This window comes from Protopterus annectens, chromosome 13.part0 (assembly GCF_019279795.1).
Source record: "Protopterus annectens isolate FY-2018-M chromosome 13.part0, PAN1.0, whole genome shotgun sequence".
NCBI classification, from domain to species: domain Eukaryota; kingdom Metazoa; phylum Chordata; order Ceratodontiformes; family Protopteridae; genus Protopterus; species Protopterus annectens.
Genome location: NC_056747.1, coordinates 1276244801 through 1276269844, shown reverse-complemented (window position 1 = coordinate 1276269844; position 25044 = coordinate 1276244801). Strand labels below are relative to the sequence as shown.

General features: G+C 44.7%; 1 protein-coding gene across 2 annotated transcripts in view; it reads right to left on the bottom strand.

Annotated features, from left to right (window-relative positions):
* Nucleotides 1-25044, bottom strand: part of PCGF2 (polycomb group ring finger 2) — a 718202-nt gene that overhangs the window by 208799 nt on the left and 484359 nt on the right. For both annotated transcript variants that reach the window (XM_044055286.1, XM_044055287.1), the window contains one exon: nt 15073-15121. In XM_044055286.1, coding sequence (XP_043911221.1) covers nt 15073-15121 — 49 coding nt within the window. The remainder of the gene's footprint in view (nt 1-15072; nt 15122-25044) is intronic.

Genomic DNA, 25044 nt, shown 5'->3' with positions numbered 1-25044 from the left:
GTAGAAGGCATCTGTTTTCCATGCTGATATATGCCTTGTCCTGGTGCAGAATTTTTTCAGGTGAGCATCATCTTTGCTGCCAAATAGGTCTACCTATAGGACCCCCCCCCATTTTCTGAGTTATGCTGAGATATATTTCCTGACGCAGGTGCCATTCATGGGGGTCTGTCAAGTTTCTGCTGAGGTAATCTACTGGAGTATTTTGTTCTCCTGGCAGATATTGTGCTATGACGTGTGGCCCTAGAGAGTGTACAGTCTCCCAGACTTGCATGGCTAAATGGTACAAGGTGTAGGAATGTGTGCCTCCCTGCCTGTTTATGTACCACATGACTGTAGTATCATCTGTCTGTACTATCAGGACCCCTGGTATCCATTTTTCTTTGAAGCCCACAAACCCTTTCTGTACTGCAATAAGTTATTTCCAATTTATGTGTTTCCTCCTATACTGAGTGTCCCATATTCCTTGGGTTTGGATGTGTTGGACATGGGCCTCCCAGGCTACATCCGAAGCATCCATGGGGAGGGTTTGGTCCTGGGGGGTGAATCTGAAGGGTAGACCCTGATTTTGGGTGCAAGCATGTACCCACCATGCAAACTCTTGTTTGAGGCACGGTATCAGGTGTATTTTGGTGTCCAGGTACTGAGAGCTCTGGTACCACACATTCTTCAGGTACCACTGAAGATACTTCTTGTTCAGCCTGGCTAGGGGCACCATGAGGATACAGGATGCCATGTATCCCGGTGCACTGAGGAATTCTCTGGCTGTGTGATGCATTGTTTTTTCTGGATTTTTTTTGGAAGTAGTCTGTCAAAAAGGTGACTTTGTCCAGGGGGGAGGAAGGCCCTCTGAAGTGAAGAGTTCAGGAAAACTATCCATTTGGCTGGGACAGTAATGTATTTCTTGAGGTTTAGTGTAAACCCCAAGGAAGGAGGTCCTGTGTAAATTCAGGTCTTTGTGGATCTTTGCCAGATCTGTGGCTTTTATCAGGCAATTGTCCAGGTAAGGGTAAATCTGAACCCATCTGGTCCTGCAGAAAGCAACAGCAGGAGCCAAGCACTTTGGACAGGTAGACAATCCAAAGGGCAGTGCTGAAAACGGATAAACACTGGAACTTGCTCTGAAGTGAATAAAGCTTCTGTGGGACTTTTGCATGGGAATGTGCAAACCGTCTTTTAGGTCTACTGAGATGATGAAGGACTGAGGAGTTATCACGGGTAGTAATTTTTGAAGGGTCAACATTGTGAATTTTGACACCTTGAGAAATGTATTTAAGTTGGACAGGTCCAGTATGGGATGCCAGGAACCTTCCTTTCTGGGGACTAGGAACAGCCTGGAGTAAAACCCTTTCCCTTTCTGTTCTTCTGGAACTGGCTCCACCACTCCCTGGGAGCACAGAATTTGAACGTGTTCGACAGCCTGTGATTTTTGATTTTGAGGTACATCTGGGTAACCTGAGTATTTTAAAGGCTCTTTGTTTGTAACCATTTGAAATAATGTCTAGAACACACTGATCTAAAGTAATGTGGGTCCAGTTTTGATGGCAAAGTGACAGCCTTCCTCCTAGTTTTGGGGTGGGGATGGAAGAGGGGAGCAATGAGACAGAGTCATAGTTGTTCTCTGTCAGGGGCTTGTGGCCTAGACCTGCCTTGTCTGTGAGTTTCTTGCTTTGATCGTTGCTACTGAGGTCTTTGCCGGTATGTTCTGTCCCTCGGAGGCTTCCTCTGTTTACTCCTAGGTTATTTGGCAAAGGACCAATGCTTAGCACGGACGTTCCTGCTGAAACTAGGAGGTTACACTTGTAGAAAGTCCTTTACCGTTTGCATAGACTTAACCTTGTCCTCCATCTTTTTAAGGAATGCTTCTGCTTTAGGGCCAAAAAGACAGTCTTTGTCAGGGGTGCATCCAAAAGGCTAGCCTTTTCATGATCAGGGAGAGAGTGCTCCCTAAGCCAAGCATGTCTCCTAATTACTGATCCAGTGACCGCTGTCCTGCAGGATGCCTACATGGCATCATACCCACAGTGCAGGGAATGTTTAGTTACCTGGAAACTGGAGTGGCACAGGTCTAAATGTTTCTTGGAAAGATTTTTATCTTCTAGGGCTGACATCTTTTGTTTAAGTTGTTCAAGAATAGTTTGTTATTTGATCATATGGAACTGAGAGTTGAGGGCCCTCATAGTCAAAGTGGCAGAAATGTATACTTTCTTTCCAAACCTATCAAGGGTCCTACTCTCTTTTGTCTGTAGGCAAAGGGTTCCTGGAGAAACTGGTGCTAGCCTCTTTAGGCCCTGGAGTGATCAATTCTGGGTCAGCAGATGGGTTCTTAAACAGATATTTATGAAAGTCTTGTACCTTGTAAAATTTTTCTGGTTTTCTAGGGGCAGGGGGCAGGGAGTCAGGATTTATGAAGGCATCCTGGAAAACATCCTGCACCACTTCCAAAATAGGTGGAATAGCTAAGGGTTTGTGTTCAGGAAGGTCCAGGAACTCCCTAACTCTCTTTTTGGCATGGGGGAATTCTTGTGCCTCCCACTGAAAATGCTGCCTCACATCATGGAGAGTCTCCATAGCATGGTGAGTCATCTGGTGGGGAAGCAGAGGGATGGTTTTCCTCTGAATCAGATTCCTCATAGGATGCGTTAAGAGGGGCTTTCATCTGATCCAGATTCCTTCAAATCAGAATCTTCTGATTGCAATGGGTTTGGGAAAAAAAATTAGGAGGGGTATTCCTTTTTCTTTTTCCTTGGGTTATATCCCCTGTGGTTTGTCTAGTCCTTACAATGTTAATTAAGTCTTCAGCCAGTTTAATCAAATCCTGTTCGGATCCCTGTAAATGGGAGCTTGTAGGCTTAGACGAAGGCCCTGCCATACTGCCTCTCCTTTCTTTGGGGTGGCTTTGGCCTTAGGCCTAGGTGTGTCCAATGCCCCGTTGCCTGACTCTCTAGGTTGAAAGTACACTGGCATAGGCCTAGGCCTTGATGTGTTCGTCAGAAGCCATGGCCTGCTGAGCAGTCTCAGATCCAACCGATGAGCCAAAGGTATATCCTGTAAAAGTAGAAGGGACCAATAGCATGTCTGACTCCAAATAGGTCTCAGCAGAGGCCTGGGTCACTGTTTCAAAGAAACTAAGGCGAAAAATTTTGGCAAAAATTCTCCTGTTTGTTTCTCACTGTTTCAAAGGTTGAAGGGGGCTACAAAAGTGTCTCACCTTCCTCAACAATCACAAGTTTAGTAGGAGAGTCAGATGGCAAATGACTGTCATCCGAAGACCTTAGCTTATGCTTCTTTCCTTTTTTGCACTTAAGTTCCCTGAGTTCAGGATGACCAGCAGACACTAGAAATCGAGCTAAGAATTCAACCCTACAACTAATAATTCTAGTGTTAAACCTAGCACAAAAACGACAATTAGGGACGCCATGGTCTGGGCCTAAACAAGTGACACAAAGCACATGGAAGTCTCTGTGTGGGATTTGTTTACCACAGTGAAGACAACTATTTACTTCATCTAACATGAGTTAAAGAAAAAAATAAAGGAGTTCCCCAATGGGGTACTTATCTGTCCGATGACAACTCCACTCTGGTGTGGACCGACCGACGACCTTGTACACTGCTTCGGGCTCCGGCTGCAAGAAAAGACTGAACTGATGATGCAAGCTAGCTCCCTTTATATCTGAGCCTACTGACATCGGCTAGGGTGTCCACCAGCCTGGCAGGCGAAAAGTGTTTTCTGTGTTAGTCGGGCTGGCCAAGGGCTTTCACAGCAGGAAATCCCCACAGTCAGGAGTGCAACAGTGCAAAATGAAGAACATCAGGCACTTTCTTTCTGCACTTCTTTCTGGGGACACTTCCATTGGACAGAGGAGCTTTGCTTTTCAAACTCCCCACTTGTAAAATCTATTAACTAGTGGCTTCAACAGTGTACAGTGTTGAATGGCTTCCAGAGATTGAATAAGTTTCAGCTCTCTGATATCATGTACGAAGAAGCAGAGTCACTTACTCTATTTTAATCTTAATTTGTTTTATGCTTACAGCGCATTATCTTAATTTCTATGTAATTTTTCTATTTTGCTTCTTTGTTTAATTTTATTGTATCTGTTAAAACACCTAAATCATGTGACGAACGGGAACTCCTTCTGCACCACAGAGCCAGACTAACTACTGCTGTTCTTTTAAGAAGACCTTACCCACAGGCCTCTGCTGAAAAAGAAAGTACAGTTGTGTACACTTACCATAAATGTAGATGTTCGAGTGTATTCACTGTTGCAGTCATCACATTTGGGTTATCTGTTTGCAGTAGCCCTCAGTCGGCCTGATTAACAAAGTCTTGGGTCCTGCCTCGGTTGCTGTTCCTTCTTCCATGACGTCAGGTCGTCAGGGGTATAAAACATGTAGCCAACGCCATTACATCAGTTTTTCTTGCCCCAGGTGTCAGGTGCCCCACTAATGGGAAGCAATTAAATCTATAAATATACAAGGTTATACCTCCAACAAAAAAGCAAATAGATCAAAAAGCTTTTGAGTATAGTAAAGTAGAGTAGAGGCATAGCCCAAAAAAAGAAAGGGGGCTGGAGGGAGGGTAACCAGGACTGCAGCAGTGTATACACTCGAACATCTACATTTATGGTAAATGTACACAACTGTACTATGTTCTTCGTGTTTCACTGTTGCAGTCATCACATTTGGGTAGATTCCCAAAGCTAAGGATGGGAGGAGGAATTTAGATAGCATTAGGACCAGCTATAAGGCCCTGCAAGACTGCAGTGGCAAAGCCAGCTCTGGATTTAGAGAAAATTGGCAGATGGTAATGCTTGGTGAAAGTATGTACTGAACTCCAGATAGCAGCTTCGAGGATGTCCCTGGTAGGGATGCCTCTGAGAAAGGCTGTAGAGGTAGATGCAGCCCTGGTTGAGTGGGGTCTGATCCCCTGTGGGATAGGTTTTCCATGGTGTTTGTAGAAGAAATGATTGCAATGGCCTATCCATTTGGAAATGGTTTGCTTTGAAATAGCCTTCCCCTCTGCCTCTGCATCAAATGCCACCAGCAGTTGGTCAGATTTCCTTTGAAGTTTAGTCCTGTCCAAGTAGAATCTAAGTTGTCTGTGCACATCTAAGGAGTGCAGTATCCATTCCCCTTTGTTCTGTGGGTTAGGAAAGAAGGTTGGCAAAAGAATGGACTGATTAAGGGCCACACTGTATACCACCTTGGGCATGAAGGAGGGATTGGTCCTGAGGGAAACCCTGTCCGCATGAAAGATGATGAAGGGCTCCACTGCCATGAGGGCCTGTAATTCAGATACCCTTCTTGCTGAAGTGATTGCTAAAAGGAAAGCTGTTTTCCAGCAGAGGAATTTTAAATCCACAGTGGCAACTAGCTTGAAAGGAGGAAGGGTGAGCTTTTCCAATACAAAGTTAAGGTCCCAGGCTGGAGTTGGGGCTCTCCTGGGTGGTCGTAGATTTTTGGCCCCTCGGAGGAACTGCTTAAGCAGTGGATGAGAGAAGAGGGGAGGTTCTGTGTTATAATGAGCTGAAATGGCTGAGGCGTGAATTTTGATGGAGGAGAAAGACAGGCCCTTGTGAAGCATCTCAGTTAAGTATTGTAAAATCTGAGGTAAATTGGGCACTGCTGTGCTCATCCCTTGAGATTGGTTTCAGACACAGAATCTTTTCCATTTTTCAGCATAAGATTTTCTAGTACTAGGCCTCCTTGCCTCTAAAATGATATCCATCACTGGTTTACTGAGGGATGGTAAAGGAGAGATTAGGTAATTAGCCAGGCTGCTAGGTTCAGTGTATGAAGCTGAGGGTGCAGAATCTGGTTCTCCTGCTGAGACAATAGGGTAGGAGTCTTGAGACAGGTGCCATGGGGCCAACAGTGATACACTGCGCAAGAGGGGGTACCAGTGTTGGCGTGGCCAGTGTGGTGCAATAAAAATCGTCCTTGGTTTGTCTTGTTTGACCTTTAGTAGTACCTTGGAGAGCAGAGGCAGAGGAGGAAGGGCATAAACTGATAGGATTTTCCAGCTGAAGGACAGAGCATCCACTTTCCAAGCTTGTTTGTGGGGAGTCCTTGTGCAAAATTTGTCCAATTGATAGTTCTGGGGGGGGGAGGCAAATAGGTCTATATCTGGGCTCCCCCATTTGCTTGTCAACATGTTGAAAAACCTTGGTTACAGCTTCCACTCGTGTGGGTCCATGAGGTTTCTGCTTAGTTCGTCTGCCAGTGTATTTAGTTTTCCTGGCAGGAATTGAGCTTGTAGATGCACTTGGTAGCTCAGGGCTGTGTTCAACAATGCCATGGCTAGTCTGCATAGGGGGTAAGGATGTGTACCCCCCTGCTTGTTTATGTACCACATAACAGTGGTGTTGTCCGTCTTTACCATTAATTGTCCTGGAAGATTGTGGTCCTTGAAGGCTGTCAGAGCATACTGTACAGCTAACATTACTTTTTGATTGACATGCAAGTGCATTTGACTTGGGTTCCATTTGCCCTGAATGCACTTCTCTGCCAGGTGAGCCCCCCCATGCATAATCTGATGCATCTGTTGTTAGGGTTTGGGCAGCGGGGGATGGTGTGAATGGTAGTCCCTTGTTTTGGTGGCAAGCCTCTGCCCACCAAAGAAACTCTAGGCATAGGCAAGGTATGATAGGAATCATTGCTTCTAGATCCTGAGAATGTTGACACCATAGGATTTTTAGATACCATTGTAGTTTCCTCATATGCAGTCTTGCATATGGAATCAGAAGAATGCAGGAGGCCATGAACCCCAAGGCTTGTAGTATTTGCCTTGCAGATAGTAGGGTTTTTGTGGCCACTTGTTTGAAGTAGGTTGTCAAATGAATTTGTTTCTCTGGCATGAGGAAAGCCATCTGGGAAGTTGTATTCAAGCTTGCTCCCAGGAATATGATTTGTTGACAGGGTACCAGGTGTGATTTCTTTTCGTTTATGGTGTACCCCAGACAAGTTAGCACCCTTTGTACAAAGGCCAGATGATTCAAAAGTATGTCCTGGCTTTCCGCCTGAATTAAACAATCGTCCAGGTATGGGTATATTTGAATATTTCTTTGCCTGCAAAATGCGATGACTGGGGCTAGGCACTTTGTGAATACCTTGTGCGCAGTAGATAAGCCAAAGGGCAGTGCAGAGAACTGGTAGTAATTGTAGCCTGCTTTGAAGCGTAGGTATCTTCGGCAAGATTCCCTAATTGGGATGGGCAGGTATGCTTCCTTTAAATCGAGTGTTACCATCCAGGCATCTTTTCCTAGCATAGGAAGCAACTGGTGAAGAGTCAGCATCTTGAATTTTGGAATCACCAAAAAGGTGTTTAGAGTACACAGGTCCAGAATAGGACGCCATGAATTGTCTTTTCTGGGTACCAGGAAAAGTCTTGAGTAGAAACCTTGTCCTTTTTCCTCTTCTGGTACAGTCTGAATAGCCTTTATGTTTAAAAGAAAGAGTATTTGCTTTTGAGCCTCTGCCAACTGATTTGGGGGTAGATCTGGCCAACCTTTTGGCGTTGGTAATGTGTGGAAGTGAAATCTGTATCCTTGGGACACTATATTTAAAACCCATTTGTCCTGGGTAATGAGTTCCCAGTTTTTGGCCTGCAGACCAATCTTTCCCCCTAAAAAAGCATTTAGTTGAGAAATGCTTGGGAGTTTAAAATCAAGTCACTGAGACAGTTTTCCATATGGGGGAGTCTTACTGCTCCTAGGTTTGGAAGCGGAAGCCCCCCACTGCTTAGTCTTGTGCGTACCCTGGGACTGAAGCCTGGGATTTCTGCTGTGTCTGGATTTGGATTGAGAAGGCCTGGAAGGAGCCGGAAAGGACCAATCTTAGAGGGCTAATGCCTACTAAATCTTGGAGGCTGAACTTGCAAGAAATCTTTAACAGTTTGCATAGATTTAGCTTTATCTTACATCTTTTTAAGAACTTGCTCAGCTTTGTTGCCAAACATGCGGTCCTGATTTAAGGGAGCATCGAACAGTTTAGCTTTAACATGATCAGGCAAAGATTGCTCCTTAAGCCAAGCCTGCCTTCTGAGTACAGACCCAGTGACAGCAGCCCTGCAAGAGGCCTCTAAAAAATCAAACCCACATTGCAAAGTATGTTTTCGAACCTGTTCAGCAGAATGCATCAAATCCTGTAATTCCTTATTTTCAGCACAGTCAGGAATTAGGGTTCCGGCGTGTAGATCGCAAGTCAACTGCCCGCGAGCTACAATGCCAAAACCAGAAGGCCGCAGCACCGCTAGCCTGTAGAGCGGTGCTGCCGAACGAAAGACCCGCTGGCAGAATCTACGTCGGTAGTAAACCCGACATAAACAGACGGCCCCTAAGGTATACATGCTGACTGTCAAAAGACAGTGTACACGTCCGTCAGCGGGAAACCGAACATAAAGGCAAACGGCACATCGGTAGTGCCACACAAGTACAGCACAGACATACACAACACAAACATCTACCTTAAAATCCCCTGTCGAACACAAAAACACAGTACACGATCCATAAGAAGCAGGAAGTAAAATCCACACTGCGACACGTACAACACAACATAGCTATCCCCAACAACTGGCGCATACAATAGTAAGGTATGTGTCAGACTAGGACCTTAAAGTGATATACACAATAATTATAACCACTTCAGCAGAACTAGAAATAGAAAACAACCAAAAGAATGACCAGTGAAAAGTAGCCCTACATTCCAAAAGAATCCCTTGTAATTAAAGAACTCTATTCTCTAGTGCCTTGGCCGTTTTTCACTGGTCATTCTTTTGGTTGTTTTCTATCTCTGAGTTACACAATAGTTGTAGACCCAATACCCCACACACAGTACAACCGAGGGAAACACCAGGCTGTGTACTCAGTGGACTCATGTCACAGCAGGAGGGCTGTAGTGTAGCACCAAATAATATCAAACCATACCTGCAACAAACAGTACCTGTCCTGGATGACCTCCTGGGTGAAGTGTTAGGTGGGAACATTCCAACCTGGTCAGGCATAGACTGCTAACCCAGTAGCAGGACATACATTAGCATCAGCCCACCACCCACACCATGGTAGTGTATGCAGGTGTAACCAAACACAACAGTTTGTCCCTGCAATAGAGTTGTACACAGGTATGCAGTTCCATAGACAAGGGTGCAACACACAGGTACCTACCTATGTAACATCTACTGTAACTGAGAGTGGGCCCAACACCCTGATTGGCCAGCAGCAACCACTGGGAGTGAAAGGGGGCTGGTGCAGTACACTGAGAATCTGTGCTGCAACTAGGTAGGGCGGATACCTACCAGAGTACAAGCATACGGCAACACCAGGGTTGTGTTAACTGCAAACAGTGACACTATAGCAGAGAGGCAGTCAGAGACAGGTAGGGTGCACACAGTTGTATGGGGCCACTGTGGCAGACAGCGCTAGTACATGCAGTACAAGAAAAGGTGTTGTACAGCGAGTAACCCACCATCTGGAAAGGACCTGCTCCAAGGCTGGTTGTATACCCCATTGCCAGCTACCCTCACTGAGATGGATGCTGAGAGGCCTTCAACAAGTGCTGCTACCATGCTGGAATCTATGTATCTGTATAGCCCTGGTCTGCTTGGCAACAAATACACCACAGTGCCTAGCCAACGTGGTAAATCAATGCTGGTGGTTGATGGGTACCTCTACCATCTGGAATGTGACGTACCACCAAAACGGTACTGGGCATGCATCGAGCGGAGAGTAAAGGCATGCAGAGGACGTGCCATCACTGTATGCCAGGAGGAGGGGGAAGAACTGCTGAAATCACTGCCACACCAGCATGGCCCAGATGCAACAATGGCCCCATGGCTACACTGCGAGCGGAACTGCGGCAAAGGGTGGTAACCGGTACTGAAATGCCAAGTTTGGTAATGCAGAGTGTCCTAGGCACAGCAGATGACAACGTACTACAGGAGATGCCTTGTCGTGCAACACTTCATCGAAGCATAACCAGGGTACGGCAGCGGGCACGGGCATCCACGACTACACTTCCAGCAACACTTGCAGGTATTGATGTCAGCCAGTATCCACTCCGTAGTGGCAGCTTCATCCTCCGTAGAAGATCGGATATGGATGGTACAAATTCCTTGGTTCTACTTACTACTGCACAGAATTTGACTGATTTGTGCAGATCCGACATCATTCTTGAAGATGGCACCTTCCCCACACGGGCTGATGTATGTCGCCAGCTGTACACATTACATGGATGTATTGGCACGCCCACCTCAACTAGGATTGTACCCCTGGTGTACTGTCTCATGACACGGAAGTCGGAGTCTGCATACACCGCTTTGTGGGAAGTACTGAAAGGTATGGCTGCTGATCAGGAATGCACTTTGTCCCCACAGTATATTATGACCGATTTTGAGAAGGCAGCAATACGTGCCAGCCGGAAGGCATTCCCTAGGAGTATTCTGAAAGGATGCCTATTCCATTTTGCTCAGATCATCTGGCGTCAGATCCAGCATCATCACCTTGTTGCCCTTTATGGCATGGACACTGCATTCTCAATTGCCATCCGCAAGCTGATCGCGTTGGCATTCCTACCATTGGAGGATGTTGTTCCTGCATTTTTGGACATTGTGGCTTCCTTACCGGAATGTGCTCAGCCAATTGGTGTTTTTCTGGACCATCATTATGTACGGGGCCGACCACACAAGTATGCATCCCGCAGTTCATCACAGACACGAATGCCATCGTCGTACCCTTTGCGGTTTTGGAATGTGTCTGATGTCTCAGAAATAGACTTCCCACGGACTAACAACCAGGTGGAGGCATGGCAGTCGGCTGGAGGTATTACTGTGACGCCCAACTGTACAGCTAGCCGACCTTCTATGTGTTCTGCAGCAGGAGCAGAACCTGACTGATAACCGACGTGAATCTCTTCTGAGGGGAATGCCTGTAACTCCACGGAGGAAGGCTATTGTAGTAAGGAAGCGTCGCCTAAAGCACATCTTACAGCATAAGTGTGACTACAGTGATGTGCAGGATTTCTTCCGTGCTGTGGCACATTTCTACAAGTTGTGATAATGTTTGCGTTTAGCATGCACCAAGCACTACACACATCACATTACTTATTCAATTAATAAAGGCTTTGCCCACAGAACACAGTTTCCATGGTACCACTTTCATGCCCACGTGGCATGCTATGCCAGACGCATGTTCCACTAACAGTTGCACATGGTGGCTTCTAAGGGGGTGTACAGTCTATCACTGTGTGGGTTTGTATGTGCCACTTGTGGTTAGGGTGCAGGGGTTTCCTCAATTCTGACAGGGAATTGTCCACAGTCATTTCTCACTGCAGCTACTTTGTCATCCTGCCATGTGTCCACCTCCAGCTGTCTCACAGGTGGATGTCGCACCGCCTAGGTGCCTGAACCCCAGGAATTAACATAATTTTCTGTTTAAGCAATCCAATAATATGTTGTTGATACTTTAACATTCAAAACTGACAGTTTAAGGCCCTAATGGCCAAGGTTACAGAAGTGTAAACCTTCTTACCCCATCTATCCAGCGCCCTGGAGTCTCTATCAGAAGGGGTAGGGTTTTTGGCAGTAGAGACATTAATGCCCTTGGGTCCCTGTGAAATTGTCTCTGGATCTGCAATAGGATTTTTAAAAAGGAACTTGTGAGAATCAGGAACCCTGTAATATCTGTCAGGTTTTCTGGGAGCAGGAGGCAAAGAATCAGGGGCCAAACTAGATTCCAAAAAGGCATAATCAACAGTGTCTAGCACAAGCGGTATAGCTAAAGGCCTACGCTGAGGCAAGAGTAAGAAATCCCTAAGCCTCTTTTTCGAATCAGAAAAATCCTGGCTTTCCCAGTGGAAATGCTCCCTTAGAGTGTGCAAAGTTTCACCAAAAGAAAAATCCTCTGGAGGGGAAGCAGAGGGAGTAGAGTCCTCTGCATCAGAATCCTCATAAGTAGACAAGGGCAAATCCAAATCATCAAAAGAATCAGAAAAATCAGAATCCTGTTCAGAAGATTCATAAACAACTTCAGTCCTAGGTCTTTTAGAAGAGGGTGGTTGGCTTCCCTTGATTAAAGTTATAAGATCTTCAGACATTCTCATCATTTGTTTTTTAGGCATAGAGGCCTGAGCATGCAGCCTAGGCGTCATTTTCTAGGCATGGTTCGAGGTTTAGGCCTTAAAGAAGAAGGAGGCGTTGGTTTAATATGCAAGTCCATAGGCCTGAATACACCCTCAGAAGCCGGTGCCTGCACAGTGGCTCCGGACCCATCCAAAGTAGAGACATCTGCAGGTTCCACAGTTGAAGCACCTCGTGGCATACCGGACTCCAAATGGGGCTCAGTAGATGCCTGCGAATCAGAATTAGCGGGTATCAGGGGCTGCGAAAGTACCTCACTGAGTACTGGTGAACTGACGACTGGCTTAGGAGAAGCGTCGTCGGCAGCTTTGGACCAAGGCGGCCTGTCTCTGTCTTTATCTTTGCATTTTTTCAGAATTCCGGTAGTCGGATGGCTTACCGATGGCATTTCTGGATAATTGAACTGAGAACCGACATATTTAGAGGCGAAAAATATACGGACGACGGATAGTGTGTTGATTAAATAAAGCACAAAACCGACAGCAAGGTATGTTGTGGTTAGGGCCTAGGCAAGGAATACAGTATGAATGAAAATCTTTGTGAGGTATTTGCTTTCCACAAGAAATGCAATTATTAACTTTTACTGACATCGGTAAGGAGCAAGAAAAAGGTACTTAGCTTTGGTTGAAGACTTCGGTTTTGAAACTCTAAAATGAAAATTTCAGGAGTCGGCCGACCGGCACTTGCGAACTGCTTCTGCTTCGTGCACCGCACAGCAAGAAAGACTGATGCAATGGCGTCGGCTGCATGTTTTATACCCCTGACAACCTGACATCATGGAAGAAGGGACAGCAACCGTCGCAGGACCCAAGACTTTGTTAATCAGGCCAAATGAGGGCTACTGCAAGCAGATAACCCAAATGTGATGACTGCAACAGTGAAACAAGAAGAACATCTCTCCAAGCTTGGTCAGACTGTTCTGGCCAATGAATGGAAATAACAACATGAATTAATAATAATAATAATAATAACAATAATAATAATATAAATCGATAAAGATAAGGAAAAAAAAATCAAAGGAAAAAAAATCAAAGAGGACAATGGTTATATTCCCACTGTTTGTGTTGTAAATCATTCAGTCTATATGCATTCCTCTCCAAAATGACGTTGTCAAGGAAATACTGCACCACCGATTTTCAGCCGTTGTATAACATTTTGGGAAATGACTGCCTCAAATACAGGAGGGCATAGAGACAGGATGGTGGTGGTTAGGGGTCAAAACTCAAAAAGACCTGTGAAACGTGGAGTTGTGCTCCTTGAACCAATGGCAATTCTGTTACAAAAAATGAGTGAACCAAAGGAGCACTATAATTGCCAGAAAACAAAGGTTGTAATCCACCAAAAGTCTTGCAATGATGTTAGCACTTTTGCCCTGTATGCATGGACTTATAAGAACTAATCTGACTGCCTCAAATACCTTAAAAACAAAGGTCGCAGTTCACCAAAAGCCTTGTATTAATGTTAGCACTTTTGTCTTGTATGCATGGACTTTACAAGAACTAATCTGACTCCCTCAAATATCCTGGGGGGCATAGAGACAGGATCGTGGTGGTTGAGGTCAGAAATGACTCTCCCCTTCTGAAATGGTATGATACAGTCCATCTTCCAAACCTGTTTATAATATATTCAAATGTGCATCCAGGCAACAATCTACATACTTTTACAAGCCTAGGGTGTTGTCACTGGCTACTTCAGCCAGTCTATTGTCCTTACCAAATATCACAATTCTCTGGGTGAGTAAAGATACTCAGAAATGTCTAATGGCTTCAACAACATCTAATGCATGATGTCATCCCAGCATACCACATGCTGTGTCAAGCCTCAAACCTTAACATTAACTCTGCTTATGGGACACAAGTGCTTGCAACCTAAGTACAAACATGACACCACATGGGCAGTCTGCATAAGGAATTTTTGTAGCACTACTTGGCATAACTAACTTTTAGTGTCCCCAAAGTCACTATTTATATTTCCGGTAAATTACAGTACAACCATCTACCATCTGGTACATTTTTTAAATAAGTATCAGTGTTTCCTTTCTGTACAACTGTATTTTCCTGGATATCATTTGCAGGGGTATTGGGGTGCATCCCTCTTTAACCTCTGCCCTCTCCTTAAACAACAATATAGGGAGGGAAAGGATGGCAGCCCTCCATTTATGAATAATAATATGGAAATTACAAACTGCAACAAAAACTATGAAACTGGCACGGTTGGTAAAAGTACATCTTTTCATTTTCTTAAAAACAGCAATTAAATGCTGCATCTCCAGCTCTATAGCCATTATTCATGTTACTTACTTGACTTTTAGCAAAGGACTGTAGGCAGTGACAAGAATACATGTGACAACCCAACTTCTGAGACAGTCATCCTCCATAAAGTCAGACAAAATTATATCCAGTACTGCCTGTCCTACATGATAATAATGGTTTAAACTGCTTGGCTGGCAATGCCTGCACGGGTACTTCTATACTTCAGCTGGTGTGGTCATCATCTTTCCAGTTGTAGCTATCACCTTTCCTGGTGCATATAGTACAGTTGGACATGCAGTAAGTGCTAGGAAAAGTTATCTATGCCCACCACTTTGCATCATACTTCTCTTTCAAGAACAGTATTTGTTTTTAGTACTTTTCAAGAGTAAAAGTATGCAGAACACTTTCCTCCTTTGGAGTTCCTGTATCTGCACGTTCATGTATGTACATGAACACATGCACACACAGACACACACACACACCAAAAACATCCTGACACAATACTTAGTGCTGAACTCCTAATGCACATCTCCACTGTTCCTCAGACATGGACACATACCTGTAACAGCATACACAGTATGCACTTTCTTTCTCCAGATGTATCAAAAAGAGTTAAAGACTTTATAATCCCAGGTTTCTGAACAGCCAGGAAACAAAATAAACTACAGAAGAAGCCTTGTTATTCAGCCTTACCTTTTCCTTTTCAATATCTCCGTTCTCCATAACTCTCTTCTTATCATTTCTACAGAAAAGAAAAAAAATATATACACATGTGATGCTACTAAAGTGCATAAAGGCTAACTTTGTTTCAGACTTTTCAGAATGTCAGATTTTTATTCCTATAATAATTCCTAAATGAATATGTTCTGCTGATAAAATCAGGGAGTAAACAGTGACATTTCCATTCTGTAACTTGGATGCAGGACTAAACAAGGGGAGGTGATTCAGTAACATGTGACATGCTGTGGTCCTGACAGAGGGAGGAGAGGAGAGGAGAGCCAGGCTTTGGATCTTTTTCCCAGGGCAGCTGTAACATTTCTAATGATGAAACTACAGTACTGCTGGCTGTTAACCCCGCACTTCCTACATGGCCAATAGGAAATCTCTGTGCATAGAGACCTGTCTGATTAATTAAGAAGAGCAAATTCACCTTAAAGTTACATGGCTGCTTCTCAAGAAGACTTGCATCCCGTAACACTACATTTCCTTACAAACAGAAGGTACAGTGTTTGAATCTCACAGGAGATAACTGGCTAGGCTTAAAATGGCTCTCAAGGGCAGTTAGCTTAGTACTAACCTATGAACTATGAACTTAAATGGCAATGGTTCCTAGGTTACTGCAAAAACTGTAAATGCAATTGGTTACCAAGTACCAGTAACGTATATGGCGGGGCTAGGGGTGTTGTAAACTACTAGTCAATATTTCTGAGTATCTGCTGTTGTTCCTATGTCCATGTTCTACTTTAATCTGTATTCAAGTGTTCCACTGTATAATTTTGACACAAGATTACACGGTTTTGTTCCAAGGCCTTTAAACTAGTTACATTTACAGTGCATTATCATGTGGCTAATGCTTTAACTCAGACGAACTGAATACTTTCCAACTTTAAAAACAGAAGTTACTCATATGTGATGTGCATGTTTGTGAGATCCTAATGGACTCTCACCTCTATCTACAAGCCATCGCTGCACGGAAACCCATGTGAAGATAGGCCAGAACCTTCATTAAGACAACATGATTAAGCCTTAAAGGTCGGGAACATCACTCCTCATGCTTCCTAACAATATGAATAACCATAGATATTCTCATTCACTTAATAGAAACTAATAAAATTATAGACTTTACAGGTTACTTGCCCTTGTGGGCCATTTTAAGCCTAGCCCATTATCTCATACGAGAATCAAACTCTGCACCTTCTGCTTGTAAGGTAAACACCTTAACGATTATGTCAATCCCTAACCCTCAATGATTAACCACACTTTTTAATTATGTTGTCCAGCAAGGTCATGATTTATATAAACTAAATCACATCTCATTGATCACAAAACAAGAAACTGACCTTAGTTTCAAAGACTAATCAGTGAAAACAGAAGTATACGTGTCCATTCCCAGTGTTATCCAGGTGCTCTATTCAATTCTTAATCTAGTTTTAATTTCAAATAAACTCCCTAGCTTTTTGTCTCTAGTGTCTAATATCACTCAACCCTCTACATACAGGCATACGTTTCTCCTCCTTTTAATTAATTCTTTACTACTTTCCATTTCATCTGGTCAATAGAAAATAATATTAATAAAGTACAGTTGTGTAAAATCATACCGTAACAATAGATGTCCTTCTCTTCACCACTGCAGTATTCTGTAATTTAGGGATCTCCAGCCAAGGATAGCTCAATGCCCAGCCAATATACCAAATCTTTAGATCTTATATGCACCACATATCACATGTATGCTCCACATACAGAATGTAGGGCATAAAGGTAAGCTATGGATGCAGTTACCCAGAATTGAATCACCCCAGCAGAGAATAGCCTCTACAGAACAAAGGAGGGGGACCCTCAACCGGGGGGTAATCAAATCAAAGCCCAAAAAGGAAAGGGGGATGGAGGGAGACACTGACTACTGCAACAGTGAAGAGAAAGACATCTACTATTACAGTGAGATTTTACACAACCGTACTATGTCCTTCTACATCACTGTTGCAGTGTTCTGAACCTTAGGGAGAATACAAAACCTCAAGAAAAGAAGTCGAAGGTGAAAGGATGGGAAAAGCCCTCAAGAAACCCATGCATGATGAACCTAGGAAAACCTGCTCTGGCTGTAGAAACCATGTGCAAATTATAATGATTAGTAAAGGTATGCACTGAAGACTAAGTGGCAGCTTCAAGGATGGAACTAGTGTCCAACCCCTTGAAGAAAGCACCAGGGGAGGCAACAGCCCTAGTGGAATGAGCTCTAACTGAAGAGGACAGACACTTGCCATTAAAAGAATAATAAAAAAAGTTCTTAGATATCCAAGAGGAGATGGTTTGCTTAGAAACTGCCAAACCCAATGTCCTGGGATGAAAGGAAACAAAAAGCTGGTCAGACTTATGAACAGTCTTAGATTTATCCAAATAATACCCGAGCTGTCTGTGCAAATCCATGGTATGCAGAACCCTCTCACTAACAGACTGCGGAGAAGGAAATAAAGGAAGGGGTTGTACAGCCTGATTTAAGGATAACTCATTAACAACTCTGGGCATAAAAGAAGGATTAGTGCAGAGACATTCTGTCTCCATGAAAAACTACAAACAGGGGGAATGGCCATAAGGGCCTGAAATTCAGAAACCCTCTAAGCAGAAGTAAGACCAAGCAGTAACACAGTCTTTCAGGTACAGTGCTGCACAGAAGCTGAAACTGCAGGCTCAAAAGGATCAATTTTTCCAAAACAAAATTAATGTCCCAAGGAGGAAGAATATGCCTCTTTAGGGGGCCTAAGATGTAGGAGGCCTTTAGGAAACTGTTTGACCTCAAAACAAGAAGCCAAAGGAGGCTTCAAGGGCAGACAGAAAGAAAAAGCTGACAAATGGGCCTTTGCAGAAGAAAAGGACAAGCCAGACTTAAGCAACTCACACAAACAGGAAAGAACCAGAGGGAACCTCCACTGCAAAGGGGTCATGATTAAAAGCATGGCACCAAACAGAAAACTTTTCCACTTGGACATATATGACTTTCTGGTTGCAGGTTTCCTTGCCTCCTGTAAAACCATGAGCATGTCCTGAAAAAACAGGTGCCTCAACGGGATAAAACACTATCACCCACAGGGTCATTTGAAGAGTGAACAAGTAAGGATGGATGAGTGACCCCTTGTCTTGTGTGAGGAGATCCAATGCCTTATAAATACTACAGGAAGTAGAGTTGTGGGAAGTACACAAACAAATGAGACACTGTTCGTGATGATCCTTATGGGGAATCAGCCTCCCACACTGACATCTTCCCTTCATGGATGACATCAACTCCAAGGTAACAAAAAAAAAAACCCAAGACCAACAATAAGTAAGTAAAACGACCTCAAAGGGGCTCTTATCTAATGACTAGGTATGATGACAGCAAAGGATATTCCGACCAATGATCAACGGCATTCAGATCGGTGGCAAAGACGTTTAGGGTAACTGGGTTTACATGTCACATTTATGCCCCATGTCCTGTACAGGGAAAGTACAGTTGTGTACATTTACCATAAATGTAGATGTTCGAGTGTATTCACTGTTGCAGTCATCACACTTGGGTTATCTGCCTGCAGGTAGCCCTCAGTCAGCCCGAATACCAGAGACTTAGTATTTCAGCATCGGTTGCTGTCGCTGCAGGACTGACATCAGGTCGTCAGGGGTATAAAAACAGGCAGCTGACGCCATTACATCAGTTTTTCTTGCCCAAATGTCAGGAGCCCCCAATACGGAGCAAAGCTATGGTGGGAAATCACCACCAGTAAAAAGTAAATACCAATACCCCTGTAAGGGGTGAGTAATATACACAGAGAGGAGAGAGAGACAGAGAGAGAGAGAGAGAGAGAGAGAAGGGGGCTGGAGGGAGGGAAACCAGGACTGCAACAGTGAATACACTCGAACATCTACATTTACGGTAAGTGTACACAACTGTACTATGTTCTTCATGTTTCACTGTTGCAGTCATCACACTTGGGTTGATTACCAAAGCTGAAGAAAGGGTGGAGGCAGTCAAGAAGAGTTGGGGATAGCTAGTATGCCCTGCAGGACTACTGTTGCAAAACCCGCCCTAGATTTGGAAAAGACAGGCAGGTGGTAATGCTTGGTGAAGGTGTGTACAGAACTCCAGGTAGCAGCTTCCAGAATGTCCCTGGTAGGGACTCCCCTGAGGAATGCTGCAGAGGTAGAAGTTGCCCTACTGGAATGTGTTCTGACCCCCTGAGGGGTTGGTTTCCCATGGTGTTTGAGAGCCACATTGGACACCACTTTAGGCATAAAGGAAGGATTAGTCCTGAGGGAGGCCCTGTCAGCATGAAAAATAATGAAGGGCTCCACACCCATAAGTGCTTGTAACTCAGACACTCTTCTAGCTGAAGAGATGGCCAGAAACAAGGCTGTTTTCCAAGAGAGGAATTTTAACTCTGCTGATGCTGCAGGCTCAAAGGGGAGTAGCATGAATTTTTCCAGTACAAAGTTAAGGTCCCAAGCAGGGGTGGGTGCTCTCCTTGGTGGCCTTAAGTTGTTTGCCCCTTTCAGGAACTTTTTGATGAGAGGGTGAGAGAAGAGATGTGGCTCAGTGTTGTAATGAGCTGAGATGGGAGAGGCATGGATCTTAATGGAGGAGGAGGATAGGCCTCTGTGGAGTAGATCTGCTAAGTAATCGGATTAGAGGTAAGGAAGGCAGTGCTGTGTCCTCTCCTTTAGACAGAAACAAGAGCAATATCTTTTCCACTTATCAGCATAGGATTTCCTTGTACTGGGTCGTCTGGCTTCAAGAATGACGTCCAGCACATGCTTGCATAGGCTGGTCACTGGGGGAGAATTCAAGGAATAAGCCAGGCTGCCAGATTCAGGGTTTGTAGTTGCGGATGCAAGATCTGTACCCCATGCTGAGTGAGGAGGGTTGGAATTTGGGGTAGATGCCAGGGTGACATTGATGACAGGCTGCGCAGTAGTGGGTACCAGTGCTGGTGTGGCCAGTCCGGGGCAATCAGAATTGTCCTTGGTCTGTCCTGTCTTATCTTGAGTAATATTTCTGACAGAAGGGGCAGAGGAGGGAATGCATAGACAGAGAGGTTTTCCCACTGGAAGGATAGGGCATCCACTTCCCAGGCCCTGCTGTGAGGTGTCCTGGTGCAGAATTTGCTGAGCTGGTGATTGCAGGGGGAAGCAAAGAGGTCCACCTCTGGGGTCCCCCATTTCTGGATTAGAAGGCTGAAGGTGCTGAGTTCTAATTGTCACTCGTGTGGGTCTAGGAGATTTCTGCTTAAGTAATCTGCCACGGAGTTTTGCTTGCCTGGCAGGAATTGAGCTTGCAGATGAACCTGCATGTCCAAGGCTGTGTTCCACAGGGCCATGGCTAGCCTGCAGAGTGGGTAAGAGTAGGTTCCCCCCTGCTTGTTGATGTACCACATAACTGTGGTGTTGTCTGTTTTTATTAGCATGGGTCCTGGTCAGAGTAGGGATCTGAGGCTGTTACAGCATGCTGAACAAGGAGCATCTCTTTTTGGTTGATGTGCAGATGAATTTGATTTGGACTCCAGTGGCCCTGAAAGCACTTGTTATTCAGGTGTGTCCCCCAGGCATAGTCTGATATGTCTGTGGTTGGGGTTGATGCTGCCCATCCGAGGAGCTCTGCCCTTAGACAGGGTATGATAGGAATCACCGTTTCCAGATCCTGACAATGTTGACACCAGAGACTTTTTAAGTACCACTGAAGTTTCCTCATATGCAGTCTTGCATATGGAATTAGCAGAATGCATAAGGCCATGAACCCTAGGGCTTGCAGTATTTTCCTTGCAGACAGCTGGGTTTTGTTGGCCATTAGTTTGAAATAGTTTGTCAAATGGACCTGCTTTTCTGGAGTGAGGAATGCCATCTAGAAGTTGTGTTCAAGCTTGCTCCCAGGAACACAATTTGTTGGCTGGGCACCAGTTGTGATTTCTTTTCGTTGATGGTATATCCCAGTGAAGTTAAATGCCCTTTTACAAATGCCAGGTGCTGAAGTAGCAGTTCCTGACTATCCGCCTTAATCAGACAATCGTCCAAGTATGGGTAGATTTGAATATTTCTCTGCCTGCAGTATGCGATGGCAGGAGCCAGGCATTTTGTGAATACTCTGGATGCAGTAGATAAGACAAAGGGAAATACAGAGAACTGACAGTGCACAGAGCCTGCCCTGAAATGTAGATATTTCCTGTAAGACTCCCTTATGGGGATGTGCAGATAAGCTTCTTTTAAGTCAAGGGTAACTAACCAGGCATCCTTGGCTAACATAGGAAGAAGCTGTTGCAGTGTAAGCATTTTGAATTTTGGGACCACCAGAAAGGTGTTGAGAATTGACAGATTCAGGATAGGGTGGCAAGAGACGTCTTTGCTGGACACCAGGAACAGTCTGGAGTAGAAACCCTGTCCCCTTTGTTCTACTGGAACAGGCTGACTAGCCCTGATATGGAGAAGGGAAAGTACTTGCCTTTGAGTCTCTGCCCACTGGTTTGGAGGAAGGTCTGACAACCTAGTTGGCAGTGAGTGGAAGTAGAATCTGTATCCCTGGGATACAATGTTTAGAATGCATTGGTCCTGAGTAATGGACATCCAGTTTTGTGCATGAAGGGCGAGTTTTCCTCCTAGGGGCGCAATTATTTGGGCATGGCTGGGAAGGATAATTGGAAAGTCATTGTGAACTTTTTCCATATGGGGCTGGCTTACCACTCCCTGGTTTTGAGGTGGAAACACTCCATTGTTTAGATCTCTGCATACCCTAAGACTGTAGTCTTGGTGGTCTATTTCCCCTGGGTTTAGACTGAGAAGGCCTGAGAGGGACTGGAAAGGAACAGTTTATTGAAGGCCAATGCCTACTGAATCTAGGTAGCTGCATCTGTAAGAAACTTTGACGGTTTGCATAGATTTAGCTTTTTCTTCCACATTTTTAAGAACAACTTCTGCTTTTGTGCCAAACAAACGCTCCTGATTTAATGGAGCATCTAGTAATTTTGCTTTGACATGGTCAGGCAAGACTTGTTCTTTTAGCCAAGCATGCCTTCTCAGTACAGACCCAGTGACAGCAACCCTGCAGGATGCTTCTAAGGCATCAAACCCACACTGCAAAGTATGTTTACTAACTTGGTTTGCAGAATGCATTAACTCTTGTAAATCTTTATTTTCTGCGCAATCTGGAAGTAACACCATTTTTATTTGTTTAATTAGTTCCATAATATGTTGCTGGTACTTCAACATGTGAAACTGGTAATTCAAAGCCCTGATGGCAAGAGTTGCAGAAGTATATACCTTCTTACCCCCTGTCTAAAGCTCTAGAATCCCTGTCTGAAGGGGTAGGGTTTTTGGTTGTAGTAGCCTTAATGCCTTTAGGTCCCTGGGAAATGGTCTCTGGATCCGCAGTAGGATTCTTAAAGAGAAATTTGTGAGAGTCAGGTACTCTGTAGTACCTGTCAGGTTTTCAAGGAGCAGGTGGTATGGTGTCAGGAGTAAGACTGGACTCCAATAAGACATCATCTACAATATCCACAACAGGGGGTATAGCTAGAGGCCTGTGCTGAGGCAAATCTAAAAATTCCCTGAGTCTCTTTTTGGACTGAGGATAGTCCTGGCATTCCAAGCAGAAATGCTCTCTTAAGGTATGCAATGTTTCACCAAAAGGAAAATCCTCTGGAGGGGAGGCAGACGGAATGGATTCCTCTGCATCTGAGTCCTCATAGGTAGATAAGGGTATGTCCTCGTAATCAGAAAGGTCAGAGTCATCAGACCCCTGCTGTAGAATCAGAAGGAAATTCAATTCTTTGTCTTTTGGCAGGGGAAGGCTGGCTTTCCCTACTTAGAGTAATAAGGTCTTCAGCCATTCTAAGCATTTGTTTTTGTGGCATGGCAGCTTCAGCATACACTTTGGACGTCAGTTTTCTAGGCGTAGTGCGAACTCTGGGCCTGAGAAACTTGGTAGTTTCAGCTGGAAATGAAGTTGTTGGTTTAATATGAATATCGGTAGGTTGGAATACACCCTCAGAGGCCGATGCTTGCACAGCGGATCCGGATCCATCCAAAGTAGAGACATCCGCAGGTTCCATAGTCGAAGAAGCATCTCGTGGCATACCGGACAATGAATGGGTCTCAGCAGAGGCCTGCGAATCTGTAGAAGTGGGCATCTGGGGCTGCAAATGCGCTTCACTGAGTACCGGCAAACTGGCGACTAGCTTGGCGAAAGCATCGTCGACAGTTTTTGACCTATGCTGTCTGTCTCTGTCTTTGTCTTTGCCACTTTTTCAGAAGATCAGTAGTCGGATGGTTTACCAAAGCCATTTCGGAATACGGAGAACAAGCGTGAAAGAATTTAGCTACAAAAATAGCGCAATGACGAATGGTTCGGGCGTTAAACAAGGCACAAAACCAACAGCGAGGGACGTTGTGGTCTGGGCCTAAACAGGTGATGCAGTAAGAATGAAAATTTCTGTATAGTATTTGCTTTCCACAGACAAGACAATTGTTAATTTTTTCTGACATCGTTAGAGCAAGAAAAAAAATCCCCAACAGGGAACTTAGCTTTAGAAGACTTCAGGTCTGAAACTCGAAAAAGTGAAAATTTCAGGTAGCGGCCGACAGGCACTTGCAAGCTGCTTCTGCTTCGGGCTCCTTCTCAGCAAGAAAGACTGATGCAATGGCGTTGGCTGCATATTTTACATCCCTGACGACCTGACGTCATGGAAGAGGCGACAGCAACCAAAGCAGAAATCCCAAGACTCTGGTATCCGGGCCGACTGAGGGCTACCTGCATGCAGATAACCCAAGTGTGATGACTGCAGAAGTGAAACATGAAGAAAGTACAGTTTTGTACCTACCATAAATGTAGATGTTCGACTGCTAATACAGCTGCAGTCATTACAGATGGGTTCTCCTGCCGTCAGGCGGGTCCTCGGTCGGACGAATTCCAAAGTCTAGGTCCGGTGTCGGTTGTTGTCGCCTTCTTCCCTGACGTCAGTGCGACAGAGGTATATAAGACACAGCCGACGCCATTTTCTTCAGTCTTTCTTGCCCCAGATGTCAGGTGCCCCCAGAAGGAAGGCAATACATAATTTATATATCTATGTATAGTCATGCAATGCAATATAATCAAAATTCAGTAGTTGCAAGCAAATACACCATAGAAGGATAACCCAAACAGGTTGTATGAGGAGGAGTTAGCCACTAGGCCTGTACCAAGAGGGGAAGGAGGGAGGGAAACCTGGACTGCAGCTGTATTAGCACTCGAACATCTACATTTATGGTAGGTACAAAACTGTACTATGTTCATCGTGCATACAGCTGCAGTCATTACAGATGGGTAGAATCCCAAAGCTACGCACAGGGTGGTAGGCACTAGGTGGAATTAGGAGGAGCCAGAATGCCCTGCAACACAGCAGTGGCAAAGCCTGGTCTTGTTTTGGAGTATAAAGGTAGGTGGTAGTGTTTAGTGAAGGTATGCACCGAACTCCAAGTGGCTGCCTCCAAAATATCTTTGGTAGGAACTCCTCTGAGGAAGGCTGCAGAGGTAGCTGTGGCCCTTGTGGAGTGGGATCTGATGCCTGCAGGCACAGATTTACCATGAAAGGAGTAACAAAAACGTATGCAGTGGCCTATCCATTTTGAAATTGTCTGTTTGGAAATTGGCTTCCCTTGAGCTCCTACAGCATAGGACACAAAGAGTTGTTCTGAGTTCCTGAATGGCTTTGTTCTGTCCAAATAGTAACGCAGCTGCCTATGGATGTCTAAGGAATGTAGCAGCCTTTCCCCTTTGTTTTGAGGATTGGGGTAAAAGGTAGGTAAGTGTATGGCCTGATTTAAAGCTACCCTGGATACTACCTTAGGCATAAATGACGGGTTGGTTCATAGGGAAACCCTGTCCTGATGGAAGATGAGAAAGGGCTGCACAGCCATGAGGGCTTGTAATTCCGAGACCCTACGAGCTGAGGTAAT